The sequence below is a fragment of the Aspergillus pseudodeflectus genome (assembly GCF_044049435.1).
Source record: "Aspergillus pseudodeflectus strain CBS 756.74 chromosome Unknown BJX68scaffold_6, whole genome shotgun sequence".
In the NCBI taxonomy this organism is placed as follows: Eukaryota; Fungi; Ascomycota; class Eurotiomycetes; order Eurotiales; family Aspergillaceae; genus Aspergillus; species Aspergillus pseudodeflectus.
Genome location: NW_027263782.1, coordinates 919,466 through 941,649, shown reverse-complemented (window position 1 = coordinate 941,649; position 22,184 = coordinate 919,466). Strand labels below are relative to the sequence as shown.

The following is a 22,184-nucleotide window of genomic DNA, read 5'->3' as shown; positions in this document are numbered from 1 at the left end:
CCGGCTCTTTGTCCACTCTCTTTTCTCTCCCTCAAACCCCCTCTATCAGGTTGCCCCTTTTCTCATCGCTGCTTGTCCATCGCGGGACAGAGGAGCATCATGCCGCCTCCGCTGCCCGACCCTGGAGTGAATCCAGTTCTCCGCAACGCCCTCCGCGTCTCCTTAAGCGCCAAAGAATACAAGGCGCTGCACGACTACGCCGTCGAGCGCATTTCCCCATCTGTCCAGGGCAAAATACCATCCCCGGCTAAATTCGAAGCCATCACCCGCTCAAAGAACAAATACAATGAAGCTGCAGTGCGGGCGTCGTTGCGTGTGTTCCTCGGCTCGGGCGCTTTGCTAAAGCTTGTGGACTTTATTATCGATCGCATACAAAAGGATCCGTCAAAGTAAGGAAGCTCAACTGTGATTTAGGTACTGGGCCTTGGGGAGAGAAAGTTAAATCATTATTCGCATAGGAAACAATCGCGTACTTCTCTCGCTCGATCTCCTAATTTCCGCCTTTCCCTTGCGCTTTCGCTCATGGTCCTGTTGCACCGACTCTTGCATCGCTTCTTCGTTCGCTTGCGCTCGAATCTACGGACTGACGAAGCCCAACTCTTCCGCGAGCGTAACCCTAGAATCTCAAAAGCGCTGACGTCGCGATATGCGCCCGCGGTCGGTGCTAGCTTGGCAGGTCTCGCGCTGGGAATCTGCACACAGCACCAGCTCCGGATGACGGTCGCCATTTATGCGGGTACACGAGGCCTGGAATCAGTTTACAATGTGATGGACGAAAAGGGCTGGCTTAAAAACAAGCCGTGGTGGTTTGGAAGCTGGCTGCTGATGCCAATGTCGTTGGCGCAGCTGTTCCACGCCTTTGTGTTTGATCGCGAGGCTACACCTAATGTTTGTGACCAATCCCCTTGATGTCGATGATACTGGCTGACTGGAGAAGTGGTTGGGAAATGTGATTCTCAAATATTCTCCGAGTTATATTCACGAGCGTCCGGATACACTACCGGCGCAGTTCCCCTGGCCGGAAAAGGACGAGATTGTTGACTCGGTCGCGACAATCGCAAACCTTCGCTGGCCGACGTTTGTGTCGCCTATCCTGCACCCTCAGACCCCTAATGTCTTGCCCTCCGGGCTCAAATCCATTTCGCCCATAACCGGGCCTGCACACCCGTCAATCTCTGACCTGTCGTGTGCGCTGCTCCATCCCAGTAGCCCAAGCTGCGGTACGGCCTTTACTCACCAGCTGCTTCTCTCCGTATCTGCTCTTGCGCGACTCTTGACGCTCGTCACGCTGGCACGGTCGGCATTGAATTTTAAAGCATGGCTCACGCAGCCAATCTCGACCGTGAACGGTCTCTCAAAATCAGTAATAACACAGACGGCTGTCCTCTCGGCGGCGATTTCCTCGGCCTGGGGAAGCGTGTGCTTGTGGAACTCGATTCTTCCTCGGGCAGCATTGCCGACGCAGCGTTTCTACCTCAGCGGAGCACTTGCCGGAGTGCCATTTGCGTTCCTGGGCAGCAACAGCCGTGGCGTGTTTCTGTACTTTTTCCGAGCGGCGGTGGATTCGGCGTGGAAGGCGGGGGTGAAGCGGGGAGTGTGGAAGGGGTGGAGTGGTGGAGAGGTCTGGCTGTTTGTCGTCGCCTGGGCCGTGCTCGCGAGTACCCTTGAAGGCCGACCGACGGCGGTACAGGGACCTTCACTGAGGAAGCTGCTGGCCTGGATGAGGGGAGAGGGGCTCACAGATCCGATTGAGAAGCGAAGGCGACGCGCATCATCTTCTGCATGAGCTTGGACAGCGTTGTATTTTAATCACAGAGTAAATTTACTTATAGGAATGGCAATATTCCCCGCATTCAAGGTCGGAATCCATTTCTCCTCTGGAAGCCCTTTTCCGGCGATCTCCACCGTTTACTCACGATTGGGTTCGGAGTTGCTCCAGCTCAAAGAACAACGAGGACCAGCTGCTCTGGAAATCAGACCGACATTTCCTGCTTGCTTTTGCCCATAAATTTGGTCTCTCGCTGTTCTCGAGCAGCTCCCATCCCCCGTTCTGTTCCCAATTTTCTCCACAGTCTCTCCTATTCAATATACAGTCCCCCCAAAATGACCGCCCAGAGACTTAAGATCGGCTGCGCAGGCCTGGGCCGCATGGGCAAGCGCCACGCCCTGAACTTCCTGCAGCGCACTCCCCGCGCCGAGCTTGTCGCCGCTAGCACCCCCGACGACACCGAGATCGAATGGGCCAAGGAGCATCTTGCGCCCTATGGAGTCACCATCTATAAGAACTACGATGACATGCTGAAGCACGAGGGGCTGGAAGCTGTTGTCGTCGCTTCTGCTACAGCTGTCCACGCCGAACAGGCCATCAAGGCCATCAATGCGGAGAAGCATGTTCTCTGCGAGAAACCTTTATCCACTAGTGTTGAGATTGTATGTGCCTCAATTCCTTCTTTCCTTGAAAGCTGTCCTTCATCCCCTCCTTTTCTCCGTCATCATTCAAGATTTCTTACTAACAAAAAAAAAGTCCCAAACCGTTCTCGATGCCGCAAACTCCAAACCACATCTCAAAGTAATGTGCGGCTTCAGCCGCCGCTTCGACGCCTCCTACCGCGACGCACACCAAAAGATCTCTTCGGGAACCCTCGGCGTCCCCAGCGTGATTCGCTCACAGACATGCGACAAGCTCGACCCCACAGGCTTCTTCGTCGCATACGCCGAGTTCTCCGGCGGGATCTTCGTCGACTGCTCCATCCACGACATCGACCTGACCCTCTGGTTCTTCGGGCAAGACTCCAAGGTTCGTTCCGTCTCTGCAGTGGGTATTACGGCTGTTGAGCCCGACTTGCGGAAACACAATGATCGCGATAATGCGGTGGGTCTGGTGGAGTTCTTTGATGGGAAGATGGCGTATTTCTATGCCAGCCGCATGATGGCCGCGGGGCAGGAGGATAGCACAGAGGTTATTGGGACGAAGGGCAAGGTTGCGGTGAACACGCAGCCGCAGTTGAACCTTGTGCAGACGTTTGATGCAGGAGGTATCCGCAAGGAGATCCCGCAGCACTATTATGATCGGTTCGAGTATGCGTTTGTGACTGAGGCTAATGAGTTTACGGCTTCGTGTTTGGAGAACACGGCTGTGCCGCTGAAGCTTGAGGGGGCTGTCCAGGCGGTGCGCATTGGGGCTGCCTTGCAAGAGGCCCTTATTACGGGGGAGAAGATCTTCTTTGATGAGAATGGAAACCGCGTGCAAAAGGGGCGGTTGTAATTGCTTTGAGGGAAATGGGTATATAGATCGGTTAGAGATATCGGGACATGACGCGAACATAGAATGATAACATGACCATTTCATATAAGCGAGAACCAACTTGATGCAACAGCAACCTTAATCAGAACAATTCCGACCTCTGGCAGGACCATGCCAGCCCCACCTTCAGGACGGACCCCTCTTCGGTACACTCATCGTCCCCAGACTGCATCTCAATGTCATCGGCTACAACACTATTACTCGGAGGCTCAACACTGGTATCACCTCATCGGCGGTGGTGTCTTCATTGGTAGTATCAACTGTGTCATCGGAGCCAACATCCCTCGGCTCCTCGTCTCGAATCTCAATTTCGTCGCAGAAGTCATCGCCAAAGGCATTCGGAGACATTTGACATAGCTTGTAGAGTGTTTCGTTGCAGGGGACATCATTCAGATAGGCGATGCCGACGGTGCCCAAGTTTGCGAAGTCGGGATTGGGGAGGTAGATGCTGGTGTCACTGTCAGACCACAAGGGACGGAGGACTGCTTAAACGCCTCGCGAGTATTTAGATGCAGGAACTGCGCCCCAGGGACAAGACAAGAAGATCACAAAGTGCAGGCTAAGCCCAGTGGACAGCTCTGGCAGCGTATTCTGGGGCCATGGCCGCTGCCCTCGTGGCCCCCATGCCTCGTCCCGATAGGGCTCCCCCTGGCGCCGAGCCGGGCACTTTTGGGTTGCAGTTCGTTTCTGCTCCAGATTGTGACTTTTTCGACTCTGGCGTTTGATTTCATCTCACATTTGCACTGGGACATTGGTCACGGGCCTTGATACTGGAGGATCAGCCTTGGGTCAAGGAAACCTGACAGTGTTATAGGAAGATGAAGTTTGCGGGATGAAGCAGGCTTCCCAGCGCTGGATCTGCCTTGGAGGAAGCTTACCGGAGGAAGCTGAGGCGAATGAGTCTATAAATTACTTTCAGTTGCAAAATAAAGTCATGGGGCCTGTCCAACAACAGTATGTCTTCTTTCATATCTGAGGGAGGCAGGAGCATTCTGGGCCCCTGGCATGTTTTCACCTCTACTATAAACAACCACTGTGAGTTCTACATAGTAGTACTGGTATCACATATCCAAGACCAGCACTATCTCAGCAAGAGAACCTATTGTCTGGGGATTCCATTGTAATCACTTAACTAAAGTCCTACAAAGTACTAATGGATCTCTTTCGAGATCTATTTCTGTTTTTTTCTTCCATGCAAACACTCACACCAAACGCTCTAAAGAGTGGATTCCGCAGAATAACACTTAATCGCCGTCTGGTCCCGCCAACATATCATCAATAGTCTAGTACCCATGATCATTTCCCTTGGATACATTTGGATACATTTATAAGGCTTCTTCATCTGTTTCCTCGATTTTTACCATCCAGGCTTCCCATCTTTCCTTCAAGAACCCTTCCCAATATAGCCTACCTATACCGAAATGGTGATCGCGCGTCTGTTCATTCTCAGTTCTCCTATCGAAATCAAGAATAGAAGCCTCTGAAGACCCTCAACCATGGAGTGATTATATCTCTTCAGATTCGCTTTACCAGGAGCTAGCTAGACTCAAAGAGGAGGTAAGAAACTTTTCCCTTCCTCTTCACAGCTTTTGAAGCGAGTTCTGAGATTCATACCCAGGGCTGGTCAAACCCGGCAGGAGACGAGTTTTTCAAGAAACGGAGGGAGTGCGTAGTCAAAGCCAACCACCGCGCTAGATTAGGGCTCTACAGAATGACACAGGAAGTTGGTGATGGTCTCGCCTCAGCGACTGGGCTCCTAGATCTTCGCGGAATCTCCTCCCCGCGAATCCTTGACCTATGCATGGCCCCCGGCGGCTTCAGTATGACGAGCAGAAAACAACTACCGCGTTCGATAATCGATGCCATTACTCTTCCCACCGAGCTCGGCGGATACCTGGTCATGTCTCCTGAGATTTTCAACGAGATCATATACGCTGATATCACAATGTTTGCTCAAGAGATGGTCTCCGGCGAATCTGAAAGATACCTCAACGGACACCCTGACTCGACGAAATTCCACACAGCCCGTTCGTATCTCGAGACCAAATACGACGTCGCTTTCTGCGGATGAGCCGTATGCAGAGACCACCCCAGGAAAGGATACCGGAGCGTCGACTGTGAAGCTCCGCGGTTATGGGCCTCTCAGCGGTCTTTGCCCTAAACCGTCTCAAGCCCGGTGGATCACTCACCCTTCCCCTTCATCGTGTCCAGTCTTGAAACACTGTCTGTTTGATTAATGCGTTTAGTCAGTTCTCTGATATCCAGCTCTTCAAGCACGCAAAGTTTCACTCCATCAAGTCGTCCTTTTACCTTGTGGCGAGGAATATCGACTTGGAGCACGAGACTGCGAAGAGTTCAATGCGTTATTGGAAGTCTCTGTGGAAGTATCTGACCTTTGGACAGATTTCAAGTGACGTTCTACCGCCTTCTTCAAGGCTATATGACCCTTAGAGTGAGTTTGCTTGTCAGCTACGAGATGAGTTTGGTCCTCGATTTCTGGAGCTTGCACGTCCGTTGTGGGAGATTCAGAAAAGCGCTCTCCGTGCGAGTGGTTTTATAAAACCTGGGTTGGGGGGGGGGAGAATGGTTCAGGGCTCGACACCACGGCCAATACTTGATACAGCCGGTGGTACTATATCGAGCATGCTTGTATCTAAGCTACTATATCATGTCTTCGGTATACTTGGACTCTAATGAAGAATAAGGAATCAATGTAACATGTGAGAAGACAATGGTATTCAAGATACATATTAATTCGTGACTCGTAAAACAATGCATAGCCCTAAGAGCGTCTACCACTTGATCACCCTGTTGGGGAAGAACTCGTCGATCAACTCGAGGTAGTATGGCTATTATCATTAGCTTCAATTCAACATCAAAAGGGATAATTAAGGGCCGTACCTTGAGCTCCTCGACACTGGGCACATCATCACTCTTGCTGTAGAGATCGTACGGGTTGAACGCCTTGACAGCCTTGAGCATAGCCTCATCCTTTTCGTTCATCAGGTGGCGGTACGCCCCAGCATTGTGCCAGGGGTAGAACGAGTGGTATCGGATCATAGCCAGGGCCTCGGCAGGTAGAGTCGACTGCTCCTTGACAACGTGATAGAGATACTCATCATGACCCCAAGAAAGCATGACATTGTCAAGCCCACACCCAGGCGTGTAAATTCCATTCGGCGTCGAGTAGATCTCGTGTCCGTAATCCTCGTTATCCTTGAAACTCTCCTTTCCATAGATAATCCGCTCATCAAATTCGCAACCGACAGGGAACGTATCCCCAACAACATCCCACTGCCCGCGCGCATCGAAGAAGAACAGCAACTTGCCCAAATCATGAATCAGCCCTGTAAGCTGCATCCAGCGGGGCTTGCCGTCGCGCCGAATGGCCTCGGCGGACTGCAGCAGGTGCTCGATCTGCGAGAGCGACGTGTCCGGGTCCGACTCGTCGATCAGCGTGTTGAGCTTGATCATGGCGTCCCAGACGCTCATCTCTGCGCGAGTCTTGGAGTGGAAATCATTGCGGGCCTTGAGGTTGTAGGCGACTGTTTGCTTGGTGTGCTGTTCCTTGTAGAAGTTCTTAACGCGGTCGCAGGCGTCTTCGTACTGGCGAAACTGCGTCTTGTCTTTTTCCTTGTCGAATTCGGAAGCTTCGTAGAGGTCTTTTTCTTCTTCTTGTTGCTTCTTGAGGCTTTGCTTGAGGACGTTGACGTTATCGATTGCGTCGGAAAGTTCCTCGAGGGCAGCACCCGATGTGTTGGCGTGGGGACTCATCCTGTGTGTGACTTTTAAGGTTTCAAAAATGTACCTTGTATGTGTAGTTTTCACGAGACTTCGTTATAGAAGAAACCTAGAGGTCGATGATGGAGATGATGATGACAGTCAAAGTCAAAGACGAGCAGATATATAAGCCCCATTGTGGCAACCGACCAGGCAATAGCAGCGCCCCGATTTCCGATGATGTATGCCAAAATCTATCTCTGCGAGGGGTCTCAAAGTGTGTCGCGGATACTGGAATCCGCAGGCCATCCTGGATTCCAGTTTCCGAACGTTGTGCAGGGTACACATAAGTTGTGCCCTGAAAATCTATATGATGAGGTAATTATGTTCTGCATAATTACGCAACATCTCTCGGAATCGCTCCGGTTGATGGAATAATGGCCGGGGTAATTCTCCCCGATGCGCGCTCTTGGCCTTATACTGCCGGGACAATGGACCCGGGGTATATTTGGCCGTTCCCCTCGTTTGATTTCAGGGTCTCTCTTTTTGTTTTTCTTCTTCTTTTCTGCTCAGAAATTGGTTCCTCGTATTTCGTTCAATCCGTCAAAATGTCCATCTCAAAGACTGTTTTCAAGCTCAACACCGGCGCTGAGATCCCCGCGCTTGGTCTCGGTATGTATCCCCTCACCAACCCCACCATTACCCCTCCATTTCTTCAATTCCTTCATTTTCTTTACACCGTTTAAGGTGGTGAACAGAAAAGACTAACAAGACCAGGAACATGGCAATCCGGCCCCGGCGAAGTGACCCGGGCAGTCTACCACGCCCTCAAAGTCGGCTACCGCCACATCGACGCAGCACAATGCTACGGCAACGAAGCCGAAGTCGGCGAAGGGATCAAGCGCGCCCTCTCCGAGAACCTTGTCAAGCGATCCGAGATCTTCGTCACCACAAAGCTCTGGTGCACATACCACACGCGCGTCGAGGAAGCCCTCAACACATCGCTCTCCAAGCTCGGCCTCGACTACGTCGACCTGTACCTCATGCACTGGCCGCTCGCCATGAACCCGGAGGGGAACCACGACCTCTTCCCTAAGCTGGCTGACGGGAGTCGCGATATCGTGCATAGCCATAGCCACGTGACGACGTGGAAGAACCTCGAGGATGTTGCTGCGCGGTTTCCTGAAAAGGTCAAGGCGATTGGTGTGAGTAACTACTCGAAGCGGTATCTGGAGGAGTTGCTCCCGCAGGCCAAGGTTGTACCTGCGGTGAACCAGATTGAGAACCACCCTGCGCTGCCACAGCAGGAGATTGTTGATCTGTGCAAGGAAAAGGGCATTCTGATCACAGCATACTCGCCGCTGGGCAGCACGGGGTCACCGCTTTTCACGGCGGAGCCCATTGTCGAGGTTGCGAAGAGGAAGGGTGTGCCTCCAGCTATTGTGCTTTTGAGCTGGCATTGTATGTTTTCGCCGTTTTCTTTCTTCTTTCAAAGAGCGTGGCTAACCTGTGTAGTGGCTCGCGGATCGTCGGTGCTTGCCAAGTCGGTGACGCCCTCGCGCATCGAGGAGAACATGAACCTCGTCAAGCTGGATCAAGAAGACCTTGACCTCATCGCGAAGTACTCGGACGATCTCGTTGCCAACAAGAAGTGGCAGCGCTACGTGTATCCTCCGTTCGGCGTTGATTTTGGGTTCCCAGACAAGTCGTGACTGGCTGCGAGTAGATTATAGGATAGTTTGATAGACGTGTACATAAAACAACTGGCATTGATTGTCAAAATAGTGATACTCTACACATGTCTTCAAGATCCTAACCTACTGCTCCGAGTAGATGGCTTTACAGCAAGTGAAAGATCTAGAACTTGGGCTAATGTTCGATCCCGACCCATTCGCGCTGAAGAACAATCTCCACCTCGAGTTCATTCTGTCCAGCAGCTCCAGGGCCTGCTTTGGGTTTGGTACCAAAGAACTCTCGGTAGCACAGTTCTCTCACTTCATCCGGCATATGAGCCACGCTGATATTAACATCCACATTCTCCTTCTCCTTGTCCTTCTTTGCCTTGTTGCCCTTTTTCTTCGAGCCAACACCGGCGTCAGCACCAACATCCGCACCAGTAGCTGCGTCAGCATGAGGACTCGCGTTTGCGCTCACACTCGACCTGTTTGCAATCACCATCTCAGTGTAGCGTTTCAACGCGGCACGACGTCTCGCCTCGCGTTCCAGGATGATAGACTGGGCAATCGACGGAGTCAAGACGTTGCGCTCCGAAAGCATGCGAAAAGTGAGTTGAAGGTGGTGATAACCAACAGATAGAAGGACGGCAGAGGTCATGGTAATCTCGGGGCCTAGGACGGCGGTACTGTTCTTTGTCTCTGAAGTACGGGCTTGTTGTTCTTCCTGGAGTTTCTTTTTCTCTTTTTCCCTTTCTTTCTTTTTCTGTGACTTGGATTTGGGCTTGGGCTGCTCATCGCCGTTGCTCTCCCCTTCACTGTTGGAGAAAAAGCCAAATTTCACCTCTGCAAGGCGCGGATTGTTTGCAATTGCAAAAGAGGGCGTCGCTCGAGCTGGGGGCGTGTTTGGTGGAGATTTATCTTCCTGGGTTTCGGCGGCTACCTCGGCTGGATTTTTGGGAACGCCGGGAGGAGCACGCAGGTAACCTGGGACACGGTTAGGGACGATATCCGACTTGGCGGCGCAGTAGATCTCAAAGCCGGGCTTGACGTGATCGAGAAGAAAGTTTAGTGCTGCGGTGATGATCCGGTGAGACCAGTCCCCCTCGAGGAGGTAGATTGGGTAAGGAGGCAGCTGAGAAGGGTCTACACCCATGTCGACCCCGAGAGGGAAGAACGGTATTGGCGTAGCAGTGGCTCCAACAGTGTTAGTCAAGGCCTCGGGTGTCTTGTGCATTTTCTGTCCCGGAGTGTCGGTCTCGGGAACCTCTGCAGTATGAGCATGGCGAACATCCTGACGAGGATCGTGAGGATGAGGGTTAGACCAAGGACGCGTGGGAAGAATGACCGCAAACTTGTGCGTGCACAGTCCAAAGTACAACAAGTGCTCGACAGTCTCCCAGCTGATCAGGTCGAGAGCCAGGCCAAAGCCCATGTCCACGATGGTTGGCAGATAGAAGAACGCCCCGCAGACCGCATATCCCAGCGCCATGTCCATCATCGCCGCCGGCACGGAGAACGGATACTCGGGCTCGCAACCGCGCTCGGGAAATGGGTCGTACCCCAGGCCGTCCAAGGTAGCGGGCTTCAGAGTCTCCTGGGTGAGCATAGGCCGTCCATAGAGGTAGTGGACGACTTGCTCCCAGGGCTTGACCATGGTAAAGTGCTCGCAGGCAAGAGCCACGAGCTCATGGCTATAGTATGGATCATGAACAAGTGTTGAGACGAGCGGACTGCGTGCTAGAATACATCTATGCGCGGTCAAGTGGATAGGGAGGAATTGGTCCGTCATCGAGCGCAGCGTCAGACGATAGTCGCTCACATGGCCGATGTCCAACATTTCGAGAAGGGCCTTGGACAGTTCCAGGCTTGCCTGCGCAGCCATGATCCCCGCGTCTTCAGCGCCTCCCATGATGGCAGGCTCGGCACATTTCATGGGACTGGGTGAGGCCGGTGTTACCATGAGCTTGACGCCGGCGGGGTTGGGTGGAGTCGATGCAGAGGCAGTAGTCGAGACGGTGGCAGAGGCGGCAGCGTCTGCTACAGCAGGATTGGAATCCGGCGTATCTGGAGCACCAGCGGAGAGGGTCTTGGAGGTATTGTCGTCAGCATCGGGCGTAACGGGATCATCCCTGCGGCAGGTGCAACAATCGCCCGCATGGTGCATGCAGCAGCACGAGTGTCGAGGAGGGCAGCCGCAGCCATCCTGCATGGGCCGATGCACGCAGCACGCGGCGTTGAACTGGCACAGCAGGCGCCCGTGGACACGACACACAGCGCTGTCGTTGTCTTTGTCTTCCTCTGGCAACTCTGCCTGAGGTTCGTCCTCTTGCTGAGCTTGGACTCCGACATCTCGGTCCTCGCCAACATCTTCAATCATCTCAACAGACGCCTTCTCTTCATCCTCCTCCTTCCTCTGGCCTTGCCCATCCCCATACGCAACAATCACCTCTTTGACTTCTGGATACTCTTCACTGCAGACACCCTTCCCCTGTACATGCTCATCCACAACTCCGTTCCACTCCTCATTCTTCTCTTGCTCTTCATTTTCACCACCCTCGGTCTTTTCCTTCTTTGTAGCCTTCTTCTTCTTATTTCTTTTCAACTTCTTCTTCTCAGCCGGCCCGTCAACCTGCGCCTCCGCAAGCCCAACGTCAGGCCCATGTCCCTGTTTTTCTTCCTGGACAACTCCAGCCTGGAAGGTCTCCGCCTGCGCCTTTATCTGCATCTGCGTCGCAACATGCGCCTCAACAAACTCATCAAGCCCACTCGCCATGGCGACACTCTCCTCAAAGTTTGGCTTCCCGTCCGTGCCGCCTAGGGAGCACGATCTGGTTCTCTTGCCCGTCCAGGGGAATGCCTCCTGGCTTGGGTGAGGGCGGTCGATGGAGAAGTACTCGTCGAAACTTTGTGCTGTGGAGGGGAGCTCAGAGGGGCAGAATGTGTTGCGCCTTATCATGTTTTTTATGGAATTCTTGAGGTTTTCTTGGTGATGTGTTATTGGTTTGAGAGGTTCGTTGGGTTGCTCTGGTGTGTATGTGTGTGTGTGTGTGTATATATGCGGGGTTGTATGAGATGAAGAGATGAGATGGACAGAGAGACCTCGTGGGGGAGTTCGAGGCTCTAGGTGTTGTGTTATCCAATAAGAAAAGAGGTAAGAGAGAAGCAGAAGTGAGGGATGAAAGGCTGCAGGATTTTCATTTTCTTTCTTTTTGCTGTTAATGATGTCGCCGTGGCGATGAAGGAGGGTGGGCTGTTATTCTTCTTCTACTGGGAAAGCCTTTGACCTGCTAGTTAGTTAAAGTAGAAAGAGAACTATCCTGCATAGAGCTTAATAAGTAATGGTTAAAATTCCTTAGGTATAATAAGCTTTAAGATATACTCGTTCTTTGAAGCTGTTTGGCAGGTCTTTGTATAGGGCTTTGGTCCCACGTGACTTGGTGCAGGAAGGTCACGCAACACTTTCACCACATATAAGGACTAAAGTATCATAAAAAAGAGAAAACTACTGGTATAAACAAGCTGTAAAGAATATTCTTACTTACAAAACCCCGTTAAGAGGCTACTTTGCTCACACCCAGGACTACCTATTGATGTTCGAAATCGACGTCCACATAGCTCGCTGCCCAGTGGGCTCAAGGCGCTCCCTGATTGTTCCATGAATTTAGTACTTTGAAGTGTAAGCTTACGTTCGTCCTTTGGAGGTATTACTGGTACTACTACATATTACAGAATGAGAGATACAGTTGATAGGATTTCCAGTTATATTCAACAGACAAAAGGGTGATAAATCCACCGCTCAAAACACAATGGTATCTATCATCAAGAGGTACAGATCAGGTATCTTACACAAACAAAAAAAAAGAAAAAGGGCTAAATAAGGACCGATCGACCGAATGAAGTCGAAATCAAAAAGGGGGCTTAATCAAAACATGCCTCCATCCATTGGGATGCGAGGAGGAAAAGTCGGAGGCGGTGGCGACGCACTCGCAGGCATGGTCTGTCGAACCTTAGCCGCGTTCAGTTCCCCGCCCTCGCTTGAGATCTTGCGCAGCCGGTTCCGCGGCCGTGGAATCCGCTTCTCGCCATCGTCGGAAAACGTGCTGTGCTCGGGACCTGGTTCCCGATCGGCGTGCGGGACGGGCATAGGGTGCGGTACGTCGTGTCTGGTGTCGCCCTTGAAGGCGCCGAGGATTGTTTGTGTGGTTGTTTGGCGCCGGCGGCGCGGGTTCATGGGTGGTAGGGGTGGTGTTTCCATGCCGTTGCTTAGGCTGGCGCCTGGTGGGAGGCCGACGGTGGGCACGTTGGATGTGCAGGAAATGAAGGTTGGTTCGGAGATTTTGGATTTGTCCACCGCGCGTTTTTGGAGGGTTTGACTTCCTGGAGTGCGTTGGGGTATGCCCTGCCCGTGCTGAGGAAGGGTAGCTTGGGCAAGAGGTGCGGAAGCATTTCCGTTGAGATCGTTTAGGGGAGGCGTTGCGTTAGCCGAGAATGGAGGAGCGGCAGGCGACGGGCGAGGGGACACTCCAATTAGCGGGGAGTTGGCCATGGGCGCGTGGAAAGGTCGGTCGTGCATACTTGGCGTTGCAGACCGGCTTTCCGGGCGGTATCTGCCAGATGCAGCAGACGAGCTGCGGTCGTATGTTGGACGCTCGTGAGCTTCAACAGAGGGACGCGCAGATGATGCGGTAGACACCACGCCATGACGTCCGTTACGGGATGTAAAGCTGTTGTCGGAGCCGGTATCGTCCTCTTCTAGAGTCTCGAGGTCGTCACGCTCGCGACGGGAGCGGCTCTTGGAGCGGCCGGACGCATCTGAGCTCGATCGATCTCTACGAGACCGGAAGCTTGAATGGGGCGAGGCTCCGCGGCTACGGCTCGATTCGCGGGAGTCGTCCGTGCTGCGGCGTCCAAAGCTTGCGATTCTAGACCGCATGGAGCGCTCTGCGATATGAGGAGAGCTCGAGTTGCCGTGCCTTCCAATGCTGGGAAGGGGTAAGTCCTCACCCCAAGGGTCATCGGAAACCAAGGTTGGTGTCGACGCGTTAGCACCGAGCCCTAGACCCTTCATACCACGAGGCTCGCCGCGGTTGAAGATATTGTGCTTTCCAGGCTTGTTCTTGAGAAGCGCAAAGGCATTACCTGGCCTTGGCTGGCCACCAAAGTCGGGTGTCTGTCGGCCAGAAACAGGGCTTGCGGCGCGGCTTTCACTCTCGGCAAAATCTCTAAGCTTCTCCTGCACCCTCCGCCGCCGTTCCGCCAACTCATTGGCGAACTCTTCGCGTTCTCTTTGTGTCTCTGTACTTCCATTACGTTGGTGCCGGACGATATCCTCTTGCCAGGCGGGAACGGGGGGCGGTTTCACATTAGGGGGGTGAGAAGCTAGATTATCGAGTTGGTGATTGGCGGGTGGTACCTCTGTGGTGTCGCGCTCGGTAGACTCGGGGAATCTAGGAGAGGGAGGTGGCATGATGGAGGATCGATCACTATCTTGGCGAAGATGTGTACGGACAAGACCGCTAAGCCCCAGACCGGATGGAATAGTAGGTGAATCAGGCTTTTCAGGAAGATTGCTCGCCTGCTCAGGAGCCTGTTCGCTATGCTCCGCAATGGGCTTCAGATCGCCCAGGTCAGAGTACCGGACTTCGGGGAGAGACGGGCTGTTATCTTCGCCTGTCGGGGTAGACGGCTTGGATGGTGTCCTAGAACGGAACGCGGGGTGAGCGCCGTGGAAATTGTAATCATTGTCTCGCTGTCCATACCCCTCGTCTTCGGTCTCACTAGGACTGGAATTGTCAAAGAAGGTACCAACATGTCCAGGTCTAGCGGGAGAGGCAGTGACACTAGCAGCCGTAGACCGGCTACTACCCGGACGATGCGCCTCGCTGTAGTGGGAGGAAGCAGCGGATCCTGAACGCGATCTATGGCTGGCATTGGAGACACCCCGCGCGCGCAGCCTGGGTTCCTGAGGAAGTGGGCGCGCTGGCGGGGACTGCTGCCGAAGAGGAGGCGTATTCCTCCCCTGGAACATCTGCAGTTGACGGCGAGAAAACTGGCTCTCATCATAGGCGGTTCGAGGCTTGTTGAAGAGGCCCATGGCAGTGGCCTTCCCGCGGTCTCCGGGCTGCAAGGCAGCCATTAAAGTGGTACTCTCTTCATTTTCACTGACCGGAGGGCTGAGCGGGGGCTGCTGTCCGAAAGCTGGTGGGGGTTTCAGCTCAGTCTCGATCGGTGGCCGAGTCGGCGAGGTAGCAGACGATGGCGGGCTAGTCGGTCGTGATGCAGCGGGTGATGGCTCAGCAATGGCCAGTTTCTGAAGTCTATCGCGGAGGTTGGTGGCGCTGCGGGAATAAGCCCGATTGAGGGGAGGCATCTCTGGGGGGGTTCCGGCGCGCTGGCGGCTTAGACTCTCAAGTCGGTGAAGAGCCGAGGCCTGTTGGGTGTGGACTGACTGTTCGAGGGCTTGTCCGTACAGACGACGTGTACGGACCGAGCCACGCTCCGCAGCCATCCTGGTGGGGCCTGCTGACTTGGGAGTAGCATATTCCGTCGGACTGTTATTGGAAAATGCCTGGCCCGGTGATGTCGCCAAAGGCTGCTCATCAATAGAAGTCGCAGCAGTCGATATGCGCGCATTTGCCGTGGGTCCTGATGCGGTCGAGGAGTAGGTCGTTCGCGTGTTGGAAGACACGTTGGACAATGCATCCATAGATTCGTGTGGGGAGAAGACTAAAAGATCTTCTCTCTCCTCGCCCCCCTCCTTGGCCTTTTCACGTCGAAATAGTGAATGATTCACATCGTGTTCGTAGACAGGACGGCCTCCGCTACTCGTTCCTGAGGGAGCGATTTTATACACTTTTTGTCTCCCTCCAAACAAGTTGTTCCCTTCGGTGCGACGGCCCCTATTCATGATTCCCGCTGGGTGTGAATCGTCATCGCCGGCATAGCTATCGCTCCCAGAGGCGTAGGAGCCGCGCCCAACGCTAAATGATGGCCGGCCAGGGTCGGAGGCTTCATCAATATCCGAAAGGAGACTCGGGTTGTGGCCGAAGAGGTTCAGGCGCGACGCTCGTCGAGGAAATAGAACGCTATCGTCGCTGGCTTTTCCGATGAGGGATTCGGGGTCGTCCTGCTCTCGGAGCATGCTGAAGCGGGCAGACAGTTTTGGCATCAACAAACTCGTACGGAAATCATCTGTTGAGGGGAGGGCGCTGGCAAGGTCGAGCTGGGGCTCCTTCTCGGGTTCCTTTTTCCCTTTTTTCAGCATTGAGCCGAATGAAGAAGTCGGCGCGCTACTTTCTGTGACCACGACATCTTCCTTGACCTTTTCCTTCTTCGTTCTCCTAAACCGATTCATGGTGACAAGGCGAGAACTTCCGCCGGGGACAGTTGACAAGCAGAGAGGGTATAAGAAATGTTGAGATATCGCTCAAACCAGTCTTACGAGTCAGTGTCAATCGCTCAGGCGACAATGCGCTGTTGTCGCGACATAGGGGATGGTGACCTACTGAGCGAAAAAAAAAAAGGCCGGAGAGCGGGTACACCCAAGTACGAGCCACAAGCGGCTGTAAAAAGGCTGACAATTGCGAGCTGAATATAGCAGCGGACAGAGGAAAAGGAGTTGCTCAGTGGACAATGGATATGACCATCAATTCATCCCCTGTGGGCAGAAGTCCGGAACCAGTCCGTGGCCGATCTGTCGTGCAGTGGACGAGACTTGTAGGACAGGCAAAAGCACGAGAAGGCGATAGGTATAGCAAACAATCCTTGCCGGAGTAAAAAGTCGAGCTCAGCAGGATTTATTGGATGATAAATTCGTCAGGGCCGGGCGAATTGGTGAGGGGGGTTGGCGGGCGAGAGGAGAAGGAATGTGGCTGCAGCGGAGGCGACGATAGAATCTATGGGGAATGACACTACTGGCCAGAGAGTGCAGCGTCGAAATATGGGGGACGAAAGGAGAGTCGAGGTCAAGTTGAGACGTGAAGGAGAGGAAAAGAACGACTGGGCGAGAGCAGAGAAGAGGAGAGACGAAAGAGAGACGATGCAAAAGAGCGACTGCGAGTGGTGTATGCCTGACTGGAGGGAAGAAGAGAAGGATCTCGATCGTCGATTTAATTTTTATTTGGTATCCAGAATCACAGTGATTCCCACCGAAGTCCAGACTCTCCAGCTTCCGAATGGTTTTTTGGGTCGCGGAGTCGATCGACACGCACACATTATTATTTACTCCGTCGCGGTCGACGCCTCGATGGTATCATCCTGCACTCGCCGTTTCAATGCTGATGGAAACGCTCTAATCAAACTCTTTCTGCTTTATCCAGTCTACTCCTACTATTTCTAATACCACCTCCAGGAGATTACCACTCTCATGCTTTGTTCTCCTTCTCGACGTTTGAGGTGGTGCTGTGTGTAAATAAAGTGAAATGGAACCATGGGAAAAAACACCCATACGGTACAGTACCATGGGCCATTCATGACAGGGGCCGTGACCCCTTGCAGCCCCCACTGTAAGCCCGCCAATAAGCTGCATCAAATTGCCGGAGTCATTTCGGTTATTAAAGTCGAAACTGGCCAAACGGAACAAGAGTTCTCTTGGAGTGATCAAGGCTGAGTCGGAAGAAAATCGAGAGTCGAGATTGAGAACTTGGAAGGGGATACGTAAAGAGCATCAACTCGAACAGCAACGGAGGCCCGAGTGTGGTGATATCATCAAGACATCAGCAATTGCACTCTGTGATCTTGTTTTTCATGCCCAAGTGGGACTCTGCAATAATCCCAGTCTCGATAGTTCTGTCTCTTCTCAATAGTCTTCACACACTACTGTATGCAGTGTCCTTTGGCTGAGAGAGCATCAGCTGAGCCTCGTATGTGACCTATCCCGTTCGCATTTCCAGTGTTTCACCATCATCCCCTCACACATCCAGAATAGTTGAGCAATCGATTTGCTCTGCCTCCTCGTCACGTCTACATACAGCTCCCAACCTTGAGCACTGCAGCAGCAACACTGCATGCAAAGTCGAGCGGTGCACAAGCGCGTGGTGATGCATCTCGCGGAATTTCCGGGTCGGAGCGAGGACCCGATCCAGCAGGACCTGGATTCAGGAACAGGATCTCTGGTTGTCGTCAGAGTTTTTGCCGTGTTGGCCTCGGCTTTGCTCTAAGCCAACCCTAAATTACTATCAACCAGGATTCCGGGAAGATTCTGATTTCTAAGACTTGTTAGTTTTGTTGACAGCCGTTGGGCTGGAGCCTTTTGCGGCGGCGTGGCGTAATGTGGGTAACTTTTGTATTACTGATACACCGTGCCCCTGACTAGCACGCTCTGGGAATAGCCACGGCCGACCCACGGGAACGAGATGCGATACACTCAACAAGTTTTCCTGTGATCAATGATGAGCACCAGCACCTTAAAGAAGCTGACTCAAGGCTGACGAGACCCAGTCAACAACTCCTGCCCAGTGCCTGCAATCTCGCCATGCAAGCCTCGATCTAAATCTCACCTAAATCGGAACTAATCCCTGGGAGTGGGGAGAGCACGCTCCTGGTCATCAGAGCTCGTATTTCCGCAGGCCCAAACAACGGTTCTCTCCCCGGGTTTAGACTGCCACTCGAAGACAATCGGCGTTTCATCGCAACACTGCCGACAACCAACCAACTCCGCCCTGACGAGGCTAGAGGCTGCTGTCCTCTCCAAATTCGAATAACTTCTTGATGCCTGAATCGACGATGGCTTCATTTTGTTCTAGAGGGGCGCTAGAAGCCTGAAGAACCGCCGATGTGTCGGGCACCAGTTCCCACCGTTTATCGGCTTCGAGCTTCCCCTCTACCGGCTTCGTCGAGGTCGAGCTTTCATGCTCTGTGCTCTTTGTTGGTAAAGTCGAAGATGAGACGAATTGACGAACTCATGACGATCCTCATCGGTAATCGATGACGTTGTTTGTATTAATAATCTGCCTGAACACCCCGCACAGAATCACGCAAGGACTGCTGCATTCAAGAACCTCACTAACCAAAGCAGAAGCTAACATCCTCATCTACTCTCAGAACCTACAGAACTAACCTCAGCAATATCACCGCCATGCAAGTTTTACTCCTCGGCGGCCACGGCAAAGTTGCCCTACACCTTACCCCTCTCCTTCTCGCCCGCGCCTGGGACGTCACCAGCGTCATCCGCAACCCAGACCATGAACCCGAGATTCTCGCCCTCGCCAAAGGCGCAAGCGCGAAGGGCAAACTTGACGTCCTGATATCCAGCCTCGACGACGTCAAAACCGAGGCCGACGCCGCAAAGATACTCGCCGACACAGACCCAGACTATGTCGTCTGGTCAGCCGGTTCGTTCCCCTCCCCCTTCACAAAGTCTTCACCCTTTCGAAACATACTCTTCAACTAGAACGAATACACAATAAGAGACCAAAAAGCTAAGTTCAATTCTTCCTCAGGCGCCGGCGGAAAAGGCGGCCCCAGCCGCACAATCGCAATCGACGAAGTCGCTGCGAAACACTTCATCTCTGCCGCCTACGCACACCCGCGCGTAACAAAATTCCTCCTTGTCTCTTGGCTCGGCTCCCGACGCAACCGACCCTCCTGGTTCTCCGACGAAGACTGGGCGGCATCGCGAAACGTCTTCACAAACGTCCTCCCCACGTACGCGAAAGCCAAACTCGAGGCAGACGAGTTCCTCACGGCGCATGCGGTCGTGCGCGCGCAGAAATTAGCGGCCGGCGCGAAGCTGTTGCCGCTGCAGGCGATTTGTCTACGGCCGGGGATGTTGACGGATGATCCGGGTACGGGGAAGGTTAGTTTGGGCAAGACGAGGGGGCAGGGGAATGTGCCTAGGGAGGATGTGGCGAGGGTTGCGGATGCGTTGTTGGCTAGAGACGATACGCATGGATGGTATGATCTGTTGAGTGGGGAGGAGGATATCGAAAAGGCTGTGGAGAGGGTTGCAAAGGAAGGCTTCGATGCCGTTGTAGGGGAGGATGTGGAAGCTATGGTGAAGAGGTTTGGGTTGGATTCCTGAAGAAAAGGCAGGTGGTTGTTGAGCTATGAATAGTGTGTTTGACGATATTTTACCAACATTTCGGGTTGCGAATTTACGATTTATAGAGTCAGCTCAACCATATATCTTACGAGACAATCGATGCGATACATTTCCTATGTACGTGATTAAGATTCGCAATGTCGACAGATCCGCCAACTATAAACATGAGATAGTTCATATACATTGCTAGATTCCAATGACTACAGCTTGGCCTTGGGCGCTGCGGCCTCTTCCTGTGCTTGTTTCTTGAGCATTCTCCTCAGAATCTTACCAGACGCACTCTTTGGAATCTCATCAACAAACCGTACTCCACCCCGCAACCGCTTGTGGTGCGCGACCTTTGTCTCTAGCCACTTGATGATGTTCGCCGCCTCCTCTTCCGCAGAGACGCCTGAAGATTTGCTCTTTGCGCTCCGAACGACATATGCGACTGGAACCTCGGTGCCGTGAGCAGCACTCTCAATGCCAATGACAGCGACGTCATCAATGGCACTGTTGTCAACGAGGATACCCTCCAGCTCGGCAGGAGCTACTTGGAAACCTTTGTACTTGATGAGTTCCTTTACGCGATCAGTGATGTAAAAGTTGCCCTTGGCATCTTGGTAGCCGACGTCGCCGGTGCGGAACCAGCCCTCGGGAGAGATCGAGTCCGCTGTGGCAGCCGGGTTGTTATGGTAGCCCAGGAAGACGTTGGGGCCCCGCACATAGAGCTCGCCGACCTCACCGGTGGGAACTTCGCGAGGCTCCGACCCATCCTCGGGCATGTCCATGTACCTGGCCTCCATGTTAGGGAGAAGCTTTCCGACGGAGCCCACACTCTCGCGCCATTCACTCCAGGGTTGGGTGTGCGTCGTAGGACTGGTCTCACTAAGCCCATATCCCTGCTTGATGCCGATGCGAAGACGGTTATAGACTGCCTCGACAAGTTCTTGCGTGAGCGGCGCAGCGCCCGAATTCATCATCCGCATACTGGAGAGGTCGTACTTTTCGACGATGGGGTGCTTTCCGAGGAGAAGTACGACTGGAGGGACCACATAGCTGAATGTGATGCGATAATTCTGAACGTGCTGACACCACTTTTCAAGGTCAAACTTGGCCATGACGTAGAGCTCGTATCCTTGATAAATGGTCTGGTGAACGAGACATGTCAGGCCTATCATTTTTATTAGTACCCTGGAGTTCAATGCTTCAAGGAGGGGGCGGGGGAAGTACCGTAGATGTGGAAAAAAGGAAGGAATGCGAGTATACGATCCCCCTTGCCATCCGCGCCACCATTCCACTTGAGTTCACCATCGTCGCCTGCAGCCAACTGAAGGCTGTTGGCGACGATATTGCGGTGGCTCAGCATAACACCCTTGGGAACACCGGTGGTGCCGGACGAGTAGACAAGGAATGAAAGGTCCTTTTCCGGGTTGACCTTAGAGCGGCGAAAGCGGGTGGCTCCAGAGATGTTACGGATAGAGGTAAAGTGCTTGGCCCTGGCCTCAGGGTCGCGCTGGTCTCCGATTAAGATGATGTGGTCGTCCGGAATGCCGACCTTTTTCGCAGCGGCTCGCGCGACGTCCAGAACCGGCAGTTGTGTTACAACCGCCTTTGCGCCTGAGTCCCTCAGTTGAAACGCAAGTTCCTCGACGGTGTATGCTGGGTTGGACGGCGACACAACACCCCCTGCCCACAGTGTGCCGTACATGACGGCTGGGGTGTCGATGCTGTTGGGAGTGTAGAGAGCGAGAACATCGCCTTTGCGCCAGTCAAAGACCGACTTTAATCCTTGTCCGAAAGTGATGGCGGCTTGCTTGACATCCTGGAACGTATAGGCGCGCTGGGTATCCGCATCGGTGTAAATAACTGATTAGAGATTAGCACTTGTTACTGTTGCGGAGAATGCGGGGAACGTACCTTTGTCATCTGGGAAAGGTTTGTCCCTGCGCTCGAAGAGGAACGTCCAAAGGTCAATATTGGGGATGTCGACCGGAGGGTATTGCGAAGAAACCGGCATTATGAAAGAGTGGAGAGGAAGCGCGGAGCCTAGGGAGAGAGAGGACGGGGATGGAGAGTGCGGGGGAGGGAAGAGCACGAGGACAGGGACAAGGACGGGGGAGAGGACAAGGGTGAGAGAGTAAAAGGGTCAGAGGAGAGGCTGAGGATACGAGGGAACCAGCGCGTTGAAGAAAGAGAAGACACTTTATATTTCGGGTATCTCCTCGTCCACTGTCATGGCCACTCTTGTCGGCCCTCGGCACTTTCTCACCTGACCCAGTCGACCCCAGATTACCCCTTGCGGAAGGTGCCAATGCTCGCCCGGCTTCTGGCACTAACTCCGACTGCATCGGAGTCGACGTCGATCTTCGTTCTCTCCTCACTCTCGGCAAACCGTCCATTTATTCTGGCGCCATCTATACTTTGTTGGAGTTTTCTTCTCAGCGAAAACAGATACAAAGAT

The 22,184-nt window shown here is 53.3% G+C and overlaps 9 protein-coding genes across 9 annotated transcripts; 6 read left to right on the top strand and 3 right to left on the bottom strand.

Annotated features, from left to right (window-relative positions):
- Positions 1 to 3: 3 nt before the first annotated feature.
- On the top strand, positions 4 to 1,851 carry BJX68DRAFT_229304 (uncharacterized protein). Its single transcript, XM_071039007.1, has 3 exons — positions 4 to 389; positions 459 to 888; positions 938 to 1,851. The coding sequence occupies exons 1-3, from the start codon at positions 100 to 102 to the stop codon at positions 1,784 to 1,786; spliced, it is 1,569 nt and encodes a 522-aa protein (XP_070903208.1). The 5' UTR covers positions 4 to 99; the 3' UTR covers positions 1,787 to 1,851.
- Positions 1,852 to 2,052: 201 nt separating this feature from the next.
- Positions 2,053 to 3,439, top strand: BJX68DRAFT_229302 (putative NAD binding Rossmann fold oxidoreductase). Its single transcript, XM_071039006.1, has 2 exons — positions 2,053 to 2,430; positions 2,525 to 3,439. Exons 1-2 carry the CDS (start codon positions 2,104 to 2,106, stop codon positions 3,263 to 3,265), a joined length of 1,068 nt encoding a protein of 355 aa, XP_070903207.1. The 5' UTR covers positions 2,053 to 2,103; the 3' UTR covers positions 3,266 to 3,439.
- Positions 3,440 to 5,015: 1,576 nt separating this feature from the next.
- On the top strand, positions 5,016 to 5,375 carry BJX68DRAFT_263228 (uncharacterized protein; the record flags this gene model as incomplete). Its single annotated transcript, XM_071044639.1, has 1 exon — positions 5,016 to 5,375. One exon carries the CDS (start codon positions 5,016 to 5,018, stop codon positions 5,373 to 5,375), a length of 360 nt encoding a protein of 119 aa, XP_070903206.1.
- Positions 5,376 to 6,043: 668 nt separating this feature from the next.
- Positions 6,044 to 7,310, bottom strand: BJX68DRAFT_229301 (inositol oxygenase). The gene is made up of 2 exons (XM_071039005.1): positions 6,206 to 7,310; positions 6,044 to 6,153 (listed from the first exon to the last, which is right to left on the bottom strand). The coding sequence occupies exons 1-2, from the start codon at positions 7,076 to 7,078 to the stop codon at positions 6,097 to 6,099; spliced, it is 930 nt and encodes a 309-aa protein (XP_070903205.1). The 5' UTR covers positions 7,079 to 7,310; the 3' UTR covers positions 6,044 to 6,096.
- A 322-nt stretch (positions 7,311 to 7,632) lies between these two features.
- Positions 7,633 to 8,736, top strand: BJX68DRAFT_263226 (putative glycerol dehydrogenase; the record flags this gene model as incomplete). Its single annotated transcript, XM_071044638.1, has 3 exons — positions 7,633 to 7,696; positions 7,802 to 8,485; positions 8,540 to 8,736. The coding sequence occupies 3 exons, from the start codon at positions 7,633 to 7,635 to the stop codon at positions 8,734 to 8,736; spliced, it is 945 nt and encodes a 314-aa protein (XP_070903204.1).
- Positions 8,737 to 12,414: 3,678 nt separating this feature from the next.
- On the bottom strand, positions 12,415 to 16,360 carry BJX68DRAFT_179893 (uncharacterized protein). Its single transcript, XM_071037189.1, has 2 exons — positions 16,206 to 16,360; positions 12,415 to 16,136 (listed from the first exon to the last, which is right to left on the bottom strand). Exon 2 carries the CDS (start codon positions 16,052 to 16,054, stop codon positions 12,623 to 12,625), a length of 3,432 nt encoding a protein of 1,143 aa, XP_070903203.1. The 5' UTR covers positions 16,055 to 16,136; positions 16,206 to 16,360; the 3' UTR covers positions 12,415 to 12,622.
- On the top strand, positions 16,326 to 17,100 carry BJX68DRAFT_179896 (uncharacterized protein). The gene has a single exon (XM_071037190.1). It carries the CDS (start codon positions 16,598 to 16,600, stop codon positions 17,036 to 17,038), a length of 441 nt encoding a protein of 146 aa, XP_070903202.1. The 5' UTR covers positions 16,326 to 16,597; the 3' UTR covers positions 17,039 to 17,100.
- A 1,552-nt stretch (positions 17,101 to 18,652) lies between these two features.
- Positions 18,653 to 19,831, top strand: BJX68DRAFT_179864 (uncharacterized protein). Its single transcript, XM_071037187.1, has 2 exons — positions 18,653 to 19,031; positions 19,140 to 19,831. The coding sequence occupies exons 1-2, from the start codon at positions 18,776 to 18,778 to the stop codon at positions 19,718 to 19,720; spliced, it is 837 nt and encodes a 278-aa protein (XP_070903201.1). The 5' UTR covers positions 18,653 to 18,775; the 3' UTR covers positions 19,721 to 19,831.
- A 7-nt stretch (positions 19,832 to 19,838) lies between these two features.
- On the bottom strand, positions 19,839 to 21,972 carry BJX68DRAFT_229293 (acyl--CoA ligase). The gene is made up of 3 exons (XM_071039004.1): positions 21,641 to 21,972; positions 20,954 to 21,589; positions 19,839 to 20,894 (listed from the first exon to the last, which is right to left on the bottom strand). The coding sequence occupies exons 1-3, from the start codon at positions 21,738 to 21,740 to the stop codon at positions 19,942 to 19,944; spliced, it is 1,689 nt and encodes a 562-aa protein (XP_070903200.1). The 5' UTR covers positions 21,741 to 21,972; the 3' UTR covers positions 19,839 to 19,941.
- Positions 21,973 to 22,184: the final 212 nt, after the last annotated feature.

Bases quoted from the DNA above. Each gene is read 5' to 3' on its own strand.
- BJX68DRAFT_229304 (XM_071039007.1), top strand. From the start codon at position 100: ATGCCGCCTCCGCTGCCCGACCCTGGAGTGAATCCAGTTCTCCGCAAC. The intron at 390-458 runs GTAAGGAAGCTC...TTATTCGCATAG, and splicing joins ATACAAAAGGATCCGTCAAA to GAAACAATCGCGTACTTCTC. The intron at 889-937 runs GTTTGTGACCAA...TGACTGGAGAAG, and splicing joins ATCGCGAGGCTACACCTAAT to TGGTTGGGAAATGTGATTCT.
- BJX68DRAFT_229302 (XM_071039006.1), top strand. From the start codon at position 2,104: ATGACCGCCCAGAGACTTAAGATCGGCTGCGCAGGCCTGGGCCGCATG. The intron at 2,431-2,524 runs GTATGTGCCTCA...ACAAAAAAAAAG, and splicing joins TATCCACTAGTGTTGAGATT to TCCCAAACCGTTCTCGATGC.
- BJX68DRAFT_229301 (XM_071039005.1), bottom strand. From the start codon at position 7,078: ATGAGTCCCCACGCCAACACATCGGGTGCTGCCCTCGAGGAACTTTCC. The intron at 6,154-6,205 runs GTACGGCCCTTA...TAATGATAATAG, and splicing joins CCAGTGTCGAGGAGCTCAAG to CCATACTACCTCGAGTTGAT.
- BJX68DRAFT_179893 (XM_071037189.1), bottom strand. From the start codon at position 16,054: ATGAATCGGTTTAGGAGAACGAAGAAGGAAAAGGTCAAGGAAGATGTC.
- BJX68DRAFT_179896 (XM_071037190.1), top strand. From the start codon at position 16,598: ATGGGGAATGACACTACTGGCCAGAGAGTGCAGCGTCGAAATATGGGG.
- BJX68DRAFT_179864 (XM_071037187.1), top strand. From the start codon at position 18,776: ATGCAAGTTTTACTCCTCGGCGGCCACGGCAAAGTTGCCCTACACCTT. The intron at 19,032-19,139 runs GTTCGTTCCCCT...ATTCTTCCTCAG, and splicing joins CTATGTCGTCTGGTCAGCCG to GCGCCGGCGGAAAAGGCGGC.
- BJX68DRAFT_229293 (XM_071039004.1), bottom strand. From the start codon at position 21,740: ATGCCGGTTTCTTCGCAATACCCTCCGGTCGACATCCCCAATATTGAC. The intron at 21,590-21,640 runs GTACGTTCCCCG...ATCTCTAATCAG, and splicing joins ACCTTTCCCAGATGACAAAG to TTATTTACACCGATGCGGAT. The intron at 20,895-20,953 runs GTACTTCCCCCG...TAAAAATGATAG, and splicing joins TCCTTTTTTCCACATCTACG to GCCTGACATGTCTCGTTCAC.